Below are 11,779 nucleotides of genomic sequence, written 5' to 3'. Positions count from 1 at the left end.
GACTACAGACATGAGTGTTATTTGAGAAAAACAAAATGTTGGACTGCTCCTGAAGGCAACACTGTGACTCAGGCTGGATGCTGATTGGTCGACGCCGGTTGCGGGCGGCTTACCTCCAGGATGATGGTGGCGAGGATGAGCACTCCTATGCTGTTCATCATGCTGCTGAAGTAGTAGAAGAGGGCCTCTCGGCAGCCCCGGGTCCAGATGTTGAGCTCTTCAATGCGGTGGTCGTAGTCGTAGTGGGCGGAGTTATTGGTCAGGTGATGCTGGATGCAGGGCCGAGGGGACCCGGGGTTACAGCAGCTGAAGGGGACACTGTCCATCAGGTACTTCTGCTCCACGTTACTGAGGACCCGACTGCAGGACGAAGACATCATGGTTAGTATTCACTGGACTCTACAGAGGTCAGAGGTCAGATTCACTGGATGGCAATCATGTTGTAAGGATGGTTTACCACGGCCCCCCCTCTGACCCCCCTTAACCTCTTAGACCCTCAGACTGTTGGAAGTGACGTCTCTTTGTTTATTAAGATTGTCTTTGTTTATTAAGATTCTCTTTGTTTATTAAGATTCTCTTTGTTTATTAAGATTGTCTTTGTTTATTAAGATTCTCTTTGTTTATTGAGCGCCTCTTTGTTTATTAAGATTCTCTTTGTTTATTAAGATTGTCTTTGTTTATTAAGATTCTCTTTGTTTATTTAGCGCTCTTTGTTTATTAAGATTTTATTTAGCATCTCTTTGTTTATTAAGATCTTTGTTTATTAAGATTCTCTTTGTTTATTTAGCGTCTCTCTTTGTTTATTAAGATTTTGTTTATTAAGATTCTCTTTGTTTATTTAGCGTCTCTTTGTTTATTAAGATTCTCTTTGTTTATTAAGATTCTCTTTGTTTATTAAGATTCTCTTTGTTTATTAAGATTCTCTTTGTTTATTAAGATTCTCTTTGTTTATTAAGATTCTCTTTGTTTATTAAGATTCTCTTTGTTTATTAAGATTCTCTTTGTTTATTTAGCATTTTGTTTATTTAGTTCTCTTTGTTTATTAAGATTCTCTTTGTTTATTGAGTTTATTAAGATTCTTTGTTTATTTAGCTTTGTTTATTAAGATTCTCTTTGTTTATTAAGATTCTCTTTGTTTATTTTGTTTAAGTTCTCTTTGTTTATTAAGATCTCTCTTTGTTTATTAAGATTCTCTTTGTTTATTAAGATTCTCTTTGTTTATTAAGATTCTCTTTGTTTATTTAGCGTCTCTTTGTTTATTAAGATTCTCTTTGTTTATTAAGATTCTCTTTGTTTATTTAGCGTCTCTTTGTTTATTTAGTGTCTCTTTGTTTATTAAGATTCTCTTTGTTTATTAAGATTCTCTTTGTTTATTTAGCGTCTCTTTGTTTATTAAGATTCTCTCTCTGTTTATTATTAAGATTCTCTTTGTTTATTAAGATTCTCTTTGTTTATTAAGCGTTTATTTCCTCTTTTGTTTATTAAGCGCCTCTTTGTTTATTAAGATTCTCTTTGCCTCTTTGTTTATTAAGATTCTCTTTGTTTATTAAGATTCTCTTTGTTTATTAAGATTCTCTTTGTTTATTTAGTGCGTCTCTTTGTTTATTAAGATTCTCTTTGTTTATTAAGATTCTCTTTGTTTATTTAGCGTCTCTTTGTTTATTTAGCGTCTCTTTGTTTATTAAGATTCTCTTTGTTTATTTAGCGTCTCTTTGTTGATTTAGCATCTCTTTTTTAATTTAGCGTCTCTTTGTTTATACTCTTCGTCCCTTTTCAAGTAATTTAGCAATCTTTCACTTTAAGTGTTTGTCGAACCTGTAAATTCAGAACAAATCATACAAAAATAGAATTGTAGTAGATTTGCCTAAAACAAAAGAGCTGGGTGGGGGGACAGGAACATGCAGTGGGCGTGGCCTGGTGATTGACAGGAACATGCAGTGGGCGTGGCCTGGTGATTGACAGGAAGCTTAAATTGGATGATGGGAGATAATCATCTCAAAGAGACTAATGTCTCTTAAGTGCATTAAGATAGAAACACGCAAACATGGATCACAACAAGCCACAGACCTGCAACAACAGACCTGCAGCCACAGACCTGAAAAAACAGACCTGCAACAACAGACATCCAGCCACAGACCTGCAACCACAGACCTGCAACAACAGACCTGCAACCAAAGATCTGCAACAACAGACCTGCAACCACAGACCTGCAACAACAGACCTGCAACCAAAGATCTGCAACCACAGACCTGCAACAACAGACCTGCAACCACAGACCTGCAACCAAAGATCTGCAACAACAGACCTGCAACCACAGACCTGCAACCACAGACCACAGACCTGCAACAACAGACCTGCAACCACAGACCTGCAACCAACAACAGACCTGCAACCACAGACCTGCAACCACAGACCTGCAACCACAGACCTGCAACAACAGACCTGCAACCACAGACCTGCAACAACAGACCTGCAACCACAGACCTGCAACAACAGACCTGCAACCAAAGACCTGCAACCACAGACCTGCAACCACAGACCTGCAACCACAGACCTGCAACCACAGACCTGCAACCAAAGATCTGCAACAACAGACCTGCAACCACAGACCTGCAACCACAGACCACAGACCTGCAACAACAGACCTGCAACCACAGACCTGCAACCAAAGATCTGCAACAACAGACCTGCAACAACAGACCTGCAACCACAGACCACAGACCTGCAACAACAGACCTGCCACCACATACCTGCAACCAAAGATCTGCAACAACAGACCTGCAACCAAAGATCTGCAACAACAGACCTGCAACCACAGACCTGCAACAACAGACCTGCAACCACAGACCTGCAACCAAAGATCTGCAACAACAGACCTGCAACCAAAGATCTGCAACAACAGACCTGCAACCAAAGATCTGCAACAACAGACCTGCAACCACAGACCTGCAACAACAGACCTGCAACCACAGACCTGCAACCAAAGATCTGCAACAACAGACCTGCAACCACAGACCACAGACCTGCAACAACAGACCTGCAACAACAGACCTGCAACCACAGACCTGCAACCAACGATCTGCAACCACAGACCTGCAACCACAGACCTGCAACCACAGACCTGCAACCAAAGATCTGCAACAACAGACCTGCAACCAAAGATCTGCAACAACAGACCTGCAACAACAGACCTGCAACCACAGACCTGCAACAACAGACCTGCAACAACAGACCTGCAACCACAGACCTGCAACAACAGACCTGCAACCACAGACAACAGACCTGCAACAACAGACCTGCAACCACAGACCTGCAACCACAGACCTGCAACCACAGACCTGCAACAACAGACTGATTTGTTTCTCAGTATGTTTGCATGACCACGTTTTGTAATAAATGTGTTTTTCAGCAGTTGCTCTGGTGAGCGAATGAAGCACTCCCCCAGTTAACTGGTTTTGTGTAACCTTGTCATGTTAGCAGGCGTATAAGCTGCAGCGAAGTGGAAATCAGATCCTGACAGATTATAGACTTAGAGAGGAGAAGCCGGTACATTGACCTCCTGCACGGTAACGTTTACCTCCTTAATTCCCTCATTTATCCTCCACTGACCCCCTTTGACAGAACTCTCTCTGTCGACCCCCTCACCTCTGAAAGTTCTAAGTGTGGGAGATTTGAATCAGGCTTTAATAGGAAGCTTAGAGATGAGACGAAATGAGCCAGAGTTCAGAGAAGCTGAAGATTGAAGTGAACTTTCTGGGAAGTTATAAATAACGTTTTGGGAGTCCTGTGTGCCGAGACCCAGAAGAGAACCCACGAAGCCACTTCTGACAGGATGAGATGAACTCATCAGTTAAACAACAAGCAGTTTATAAAGCGGTTTGTTCAGAGACATGAAGTGGTTCTCTGTTTGGATCAACCAATTAGTTGATTGATCGTTTGGTCTATGAAATACCAGAGAAGAGGGAAAAATCTCCATCTCAGTTTCTAAGAGTTCAAATGTTTTGTTTTGTCCGACCAGCTCTTTTAATGAAACTAGCTGACAGACGGTTTCAGCTCTAAGGGGTTGATGGGTGCGGTATTCGGTCCGTGTACTCACTCCTTCACCAGGTCGTTGCTCATGTCCAGGTAGCGGTTGCTGATCCACTGAACCTCGAACCAGTCCCTGAAGTTGTTGTTGCCACAGCAGCGGAACTCGATCTGGGTCATGTCCAAGGTCCTCTTCATGAAGCAGCGTCCCGGTGTGTCGGTGTCCTTGTAGAACTTGATGCTGTTCTTCAGGCCCTCGGCGAGCGTCAGGTACACGGCAAACTGCATTAGGAAGCAGAGCAGTGCCGTCAGCAGCAGCAGAGCGTTGAAGCCGCAGCAGAGCAGCAGGAACGGCTTCAGCATCGGCTTCCACTTGGCAAACTTGATCGGGTCCAGAGAGTCGTGGCACACCTTCCCTCCGAAGGCGTTGACCCCGCAGGCCATCAGGCCCACCAGGATCAACAGGTTGGGCACTAAATGGCTCTCGTTGTTGTCCATCATCTCGCTTCTCTTCCGCAGCTCGATCTTGAAGAAGATGCCGAGGCTGAAGAGGAGGATCCCCACGATGACCGAGAGCCAGAAGATCATCCACAGACCCTGAGCCAGCTTCACCCGCTTCTGCAGGTTGAACTTCACCGGCATGAACGGCATTTTAATGCGTTAGTGTGGTCAAACACCCAACTGAAATCAGCTCAACTTCTGGTATCAATGAGACAACTGATTCCTTTGGCGAGCAGTTTGAGAATCCCTCAGAGATTTAATCCGATCCAGAAAGAAGCGGAAAAACACAACTCGGCTACAACTCCAGGTTTCACACTCATATTGCCAAGCTGCAGGTCCATACTGCGGGGGGGGCAGAGGGCTCTACCATCAAATCACAACTAAAGATTCACATAAAAGCTGTCCGATGGGCAGCGAGCTCCTCCAGTATTTCCGGTATTTCCTGCAGAAGAAAGGTGTGAATGTGAGCGAGCTGCGACTGCTCGTCCTGAACCTCCGATCGGCTCTGATCCTATTAACTCAGATCAGCTGGTGCCTCTAATCCGCCGACTTACTGCTAATTGGTTTGCTGTTAAGCAGCAACTTCCTCCTCTGGGACGGTCCTGACAGAAGCTCACCTGTCTCACCTCCCTGCAGGTGCTCCTCGGAGACAGGAAGTAAAAAAGGAAGAAGTCACTCTGCAAAATACTGGGGCGGCTGTGGCGTAGTGGAGAGCAAGGTAGTTCTCCAATCAGAGGGTCGGTGGTTCGATACCCGGCTTCTTGTCGATGTGTCCTTGGGCAAGACACTTAACCCCAAGTTGCTCCTGAAGGCCATCGGTGTGGACTGGATGATGAATGTTAGTTAGAGTCTGATGGTGGCACCTTGATGGTAGCCTGTCATCAGTGTGTGAATGGGTGAATGATATGTAACATACTACTGACTGTAAGTCGCTTTGGATAAAAGCGTCTGCTAAATGACTCTAATGTAATGTAATGCAAACATAAAGGAGAAACTTCCTGTAACGAGGCTGATGGACGGCAGAGATGTTTAGAAGTGTTGCTGGTTCTTCATAGTCAGGTTTTACTGCAGAAGATCAATATCAGCCATATTCGAATATTTTCACAGGACTTTGTTTTCTATCTTTTCTTCAAAGACACACAAGAGTCCTTTGAAGAAAACAGGAATTTAACCTCTCAGAACTCAGTTTGTGTTGTCCGGTCACTTTGGCTCGTAGACGGGTAAAATGGCCGACTTAACCGAATTAAAGCTTACAGTCAAAAGACTACAATAACCATGAAGCTCTGCAGCTGTTGCTATGGAGAAAAGTCCAGGCAGAGGGTTTGTGCAATTAAAATACTTACAAAACATGTCATCATGGTTACTGAATTCAACCAAAGTTTAATATTTTGAAACATTTTGGAGACAAATAATTAAAAAATAATAAATCCACAGCTTTTATAAAGATGCTGAATATAGTATTATAGAAAGTATTACTTTACCTTAAAATAAATATGTAAATTCTATATAATGTAAATACACACATATAAACAATTAATTTACTCTTTCACATCCAAATGTGAATCATCTGCAAAGATAAATGTTCAGACTTTAATCTTCTCAAGAACAATAATTAAATCAGAGTAAAATTTGTATTATTATTAGTTATTATCACCAGTTTATAAAGTGATAAAAACAGATCCATCAAACACAAATCCCTTAAATTTTTTATTGGTTTTGTTATTCTTATACAATATTGTACATTTAGTTATTTATACAAGAATTCACATATTAACAAATCTGAAGATGAAGATGATGATGAGGCGACATGCTTATTAATCTTCTCATTTAAACCTGAAAAGAAAAATTGAATTCAAACATCGTCGAATCAGGAGTTTAAGGAAAATCTGCCTTTTATAAGAAACTAATAAATAAATAAATAAGAAAACTCATCTAACAGGAAGTGACATCACAGCTCTCCAAAACAAACACATGAACCACGATGCCTCTTAAAAAGAAGTTTGATATGTTGAAAACAGATATCGTTCATCTTCAAACACTCATTTCTGCAGAAGCACTGTTGCCATGGAAACCCTCAAAAGAAACACACTGACTATTAAATTAATTTGAGTGAGTCTGAAACCTAGTGTGAAATATCACAGTGAGCGAACACTGGGCTGGGCCGACATTCACATCCCATCATGCAATGCGGCAGGTTCATAACAGTAAAATATTCTCTATAAATCACTGTCTTGTCACAGGGGTTACCATGGTTACGCGTCTCCAACCAGAGAGGAGCCTCTCAGGAGGAGGCGTGGTGATTAGCGCTGCAGGAAGAGATTTCAGAATAAAAGCCTTCACATACTCTGTGCTCTTATTTTCACCATTTATCTAATGGGACTTCTGAATGGGACCAAACCCAGAACCATCACACAGGCTCATTTTCTGTCTCTAAATACTACAATACCCAGGAGCCTCAGCTGCTACTGCCATGCAGACAAAGCCAGAAGCGTTATCTTTAGCTTCCTGAAGCTCTTTTGATTGGCTGTCCGTTAATGAAATGCATCCTGGGAGTTGTAGAAAACGTATTTCTTGAGTCTGAAACCAGGGGATGTTTTTCCCATCATGCAACACGAAATGAGGGTTTATGATTTAAGAAAAGTAACCTGTCAATCAACCTGTGAGCGGCAGCAGCAGGTGGGCGGGGCTTCACTTTGTTAAGTTACTGAGTTTTTATTCCATCGATCTCAGAACAAATAAGAAAATCTCCAAAATGAATGCAAATCTGAAAAAATGAATAAAAAACAATCTAAAAGAAACGTAACTTCCTGTCTGTGTGAGCAGGAACAAGGGGAGGAGTCAGTCTGAGTGCTGGAGTGAAACATGGACGAGGTCAGAGGTCAAAGGTGAGGAGCCTCAATCATACAGAAACCAAGAAGCCAAAAGTCCTGAAAAAAATCCCTGAAAGCTGATCTGAGCTCAGTGCTGGGCTGCAGGAAGCTGATTGGTTAAGAGAAGGATCTGTAACTAAAAGGGGCGGGGCCATCATCACAGGTGCTGCCAGTCGATGGCGACCAGCGTCTGATTGGCCTCCTGAGCGTGACCGATGACCTCAGCGATGCCGTGCTGACGCCATAGACGCTCGATCTTCCTGTAGCGCTCGGAACAGAGGTGGAGGGGGTTCCCCCGCCTGCAGGGACGCAAACAAACAAACAAACAAACAAATAAATAAACATTAACAAACAAACAAACAAATAGATAAACAAACAAACAATATAAGGACGACACGTACTTGAGGCCCTGGTCCGTCTCTCCGTAGTCGTCCAGGTACGGAGGAGGATAGAAACAGCCCTTTGTTTTACCTGCTACAAACAACACCTGACTTTCTCTGACTCTGCACACACACACACGCACACACACACACACACACACGTGCACACACGCACACGCACACACGAACACACACACGAACACATACACAGACACACACACACACACACACACACACACACACACACACACACACACACACACACACACACACAGTGTTAAAGTGACGTCTGTTTAGACTGGTGTGTGTCTCACAGCATCAGTGGAAAACAGAAGAGTTAGTACAGGTGTGTGTTACCTGAGGAAGAGTTAGTACAGGTGTGTGTTACCTGAGGAAGAGTTAGTACAGGTGTGTGTTACCTGAGGAAGAGTTAGTACAGGTGTGTGTTACCTGAGGAAGAGTTAGTACAGGTGTGTGTTACCTGAGGAAGAGTTAGTACAGGTGTGTGTTACCTGAGGAAGAGTTAGTACAGGTGTGTGTTACCTGAGGAAGAGTTAGTACAGGTGTGTGTTACCTGAGGAAGAGGCCAAGGCCGGCTCCACAGGTGAAGGTGTGGGCGGTGCAGGCTCCTACGTCCTCTCCCTCCACCTCCGTCTGACAGCAGTAACTCTGAGAACACAACATGGAGCCACAGACCAGACACAGAGTGGGAGCCCGAGACTTATCTCCTCCTGACCGGGGACACCTGTACATGAGACACAGAGAGACACAGGGACACAGAGACACACGGGGGACACAGAGACACACGGGGGACACAGAGACACACGGGGGACACAAAGAGGGGGGACACAGAGACACACGGGGGACACAGAGACACACGGGGGACACAGAGAGACACAGGGGACACAGACGGGGGACACAGAGACACACGGGGACACACAGAGACACGGGGGACACAGAGACACACGGGGGACACAAACACAGGGGGACACAGAGACACACGGGGGACACAGAGACACACGGGGGACACAAAGAAGACGGGGGACACAGAGACACACGGGGGAGACACAGGGGACACAGAGACACACAAAGGGACGGGGGACACAGAGACACACGGGGGACACAGAGACAGACACAGGGGACACAGAGACACACAGGGGACACAGAGACACACGGGGGACACAGAGACACAGGGGACACAGAGAGACACAGAGACACACGGGGGACACAGAGACACACGGGGACACAGAAGAGACAGGGGACACAGAGACACGGGGACACAGAGACACACAGGGGGACACAGAGACACAGGGGACACAGAGACACACGGGGACACAGAGAGACACGGGGGACACAGAGACACAGAGGGGGGACACAGAGACACGGGGGACACAGAGAGACAGGGGACACAGAGACACAAAGAGACAGGGGACACAGAGACACAGGGGGACACAGAGAGACACACAGAGACGGGGACACAGAGAGACGGGGACACAGAGACACACAGGGGACACAGAGACACACAGGGGACACAGAGAGACAGGGGACACAGAGACACACAGGGGACACAGAGACGACACAGGACACACACGGGGACACAGAGACACACAGAGGGGGGACACAAGACACAGAGACAGGGGGACACAGAGACACACAGGGGGGGACACAGAGAGACGGGGGACACAGAGACACAGGGGACACAGAGGACACAGAGGGGGACACAGAGACACAGGGGACAGGGGGACACAGAGACACAGGGGACACAGAGACACAGGGGACACAGAGGGACACAGAGACAGAGGGGGACACAGAGACACGGGGGACACAGAGACACAGAGACACAGGGGACACAGAGACAGGGGGACACAGAGACACACAGGGGACACAAAGAGACGGGGGATACAGAGACACAGGGGACACAGAGACACAGACACAGAGACACAGAGACGGGGGACACAGAGACACACAGGGGACACAGAGACGGGGGACACAGAGAGACAGGGGACACAGAGAGACGGGGGATAAATAGGTAAAGGTGAGATATGTATGTTGTTGCAGTCACTAGCAGTTAAATATGATCTCAAGTATACAGCCAGCAACCCTCTACAAAGGAACTGATACAGGTATAAAGATATCACAGGTATCATAGGTATACTGATATTACAGGTATACAGGTACTACAGGTCAGTGAGTATCCTGAACACACAATAATAACACCAGATGCATTAGAGAAGAGTTTTATAGGGTGAAAATATAACTGATAGCCTTTTGAACACAAAGCTGGACTCAATAGTCTTAATGTTCTCTGCTGGAGACCAAACAGGTTCAATTTGAACCGCTGTACCTCTAATATGCTCCACACCAGGTGGTCAGATTCAGAGTAAGAGGATGATAGTTGGATGAAGAGCAGTCCTGGTTCATGTTTTGGTAGACCCTTAGTAAGTGTCAGCAAGTGATGGTGAAATCGTGAGGGGGTCTGGATGAAGAACCAGGACCAGTGTGGAGTCTCTGGTCCTGGCCCGCCCGGGCCGATGATGAGACTTTCTCCCACTAGTTCCTTAAACACCTTTAACCTCATTGGGGAGTTTTGTTGGGGAGTCCCCTAACCCCCCCCATACAAATGTAGTCCAAATGTCAGTTTCCTTATGAATCAAAAGCTGACATTTGAAATACCTTCATATGGGCAATCATGTAGGCCAATTGTCCTAGCCCAAATGGCATGGATTGTCATCTCAGTTTTCCAGCATTTCAATCAGCATAATTTCACAGAAAAGTGTTGAGGAAGCCTGAAAGTTGGACAAAAACCTTTATCTTAGTACATCCTCTGGGATCTTCCCTCAGGAACATTCAATTGAGTTGCCACCAAGCGAGCGTTAAAGAGCATGCTCTCTTGTGGATTATATCTTAATTTCATTATAACAACTTAATTACAAGTCCTTTTAAACGACCTAAAGTCTACTGCCATTCGGGACCGTTCTGACATTTGGGTTGGGACATGACCCACCCATGCAAATGTACTCGAAATGGCAGTTTCCTTATATCTTAAAGTCTGACATTTGGACTACATCACATTCTGACCAAATATCAGAAAAGTATCCCATTTGTCTCTTTGGGGTGTTTCTTTGGGGGTTCTCGTTGAGGAGTCTTGTTTGGGTGTTTCATTGGGGAGTATCGTGGTGGAGTTTGGTTTGGACCATCCTGAGTAATGAGGAGGTGCTCACATTAGCATTTTTCAGCAGCAGGTCTCAGAACTGAGTCCTCCATCCCAATGAGGTCTGCTGCCTTAAAAACAACGTCCCTGACATGACCTTCTACTCCACCACTTCCTCTTGTGATGTCATTCTGATGTCATCAGACATCAATCTGTCTTTGGTTTACAGTGTGTACTGTGTTACACAGTGTGTACCGCGTGTACTGTGAGTATATACAATGTGTACTGTGTGTATATACAGTGTGTACTGAGTGTACTGTGAGTATATACAGTGTGTACTGTGTGTACATACCATGTGTACTGTGAGTACTGACGTGAAGCTGGAGGCCTGGTTGATCAGGATGTGTGTACTGTGTGTATTTATAGTGTGTACTGTGTGTACTGACGTGAAGCTGGAGGCCTGGTTGATCAGGATGTGTGTACTGTGTGTATTTATAGTGTGTACTGTGTGTACTGACGTGAAGCTGGAGGCCTGGTTGATCAGGACGCTGTAGTCTTCTGGCAGGTGGATCAGTCGGTTGGATTCTCTGGGGAACCTGACGACGACTCCGTTTACCTGCAGCGTCTGTCTCACTGCTGGATGACAACACCAGCTGTACCACACACACACAAACACACACACACACGCACACAGATTGATGAAGCTAACCTCAAATACATACTGTGTGTGTGATAGTGTTTTGTTTGTTTGTGTGTATATATATGTGTGTGTTTTACCTGTGTGTGTGTGTGTGTTTGTTTTCTGTGTGAAGGTGTGTGTGGTACCTGTGTGTGTTAGTGTGTGTGTGTTA

General features: G+C 45.0%; 2 protein-coding genes across 2 annotated transcripts in view; both read right to left on the bottom strand.

The window, feature by feature from the left end:
* prph2b (peripherin 2b (retinal degeneration, slow)) overlaps window positions 1-4,677 on the bottom strand; it is a 14,629-nt gene extending 9,952 nt beyond the window's left edge. The window contains exons 1-2 of the mRNA XM_054600698.1: window positions 4,097-4,677; window positions 114-360 (exon numbers count right to left, since the gene is read on the bottom strand). Of these exons, the coding sequence (XP_054456673.1) occupies window positions 114-360; window positions 4,097-4,677 (828 nt within the window). The remainder of the gene's footprint in view (window positions 1-113; window positions 361-4,096) is intronic.
* Window positions 4,678-6,227: 1,550 nt separating this feature from the next.
* The window catches only part of ubr2 (ubiquitin protein ligase E3 component n-recognin 2), a 45,410-nt gene continuing 39,858 nt past the window's right edge, over window positions 6,228-11,779 (bottom strand). Inside the window, 4 exon segments of the mRNA XM_054600697.1 lie at window positions 6,228-7,696; window positions 7,799-7,900; window positions 8,352-8,522; window positions 11,447-11,581. Coding sequence (XP_054456672.1) covers window positions 7,555-7,696; window positions 7,799-7,900; window positions 8,352-8,522; window positions 11,447-11,581 — 550 coding nt within the window. The 3' untranslated portion in view covers window positions 6,228-7,554.

Source organism: Anoplopoma fimbria, chromosome 6 (assembly GCF_027596085.1).
Source record: "Anoplopoma fimbria isolate UVic2021 breed Golden Eagle Sablefish chromosome 6, Afim_UVic_2022, whole genome shotgun sequence".
Classification (NCBI taxonomy): Eukaryota; Metazoa; Chordata; class Actinopteri; order Perciformes; family Anoplopomatidae; genus Anoplopoma; species Anoplopoma fimbria.
The sequence above is the reverse complement of the archived record's forward strand: the minus strand, read 5'-3'. Positions and strand labels throughout refer to the sequence as shown.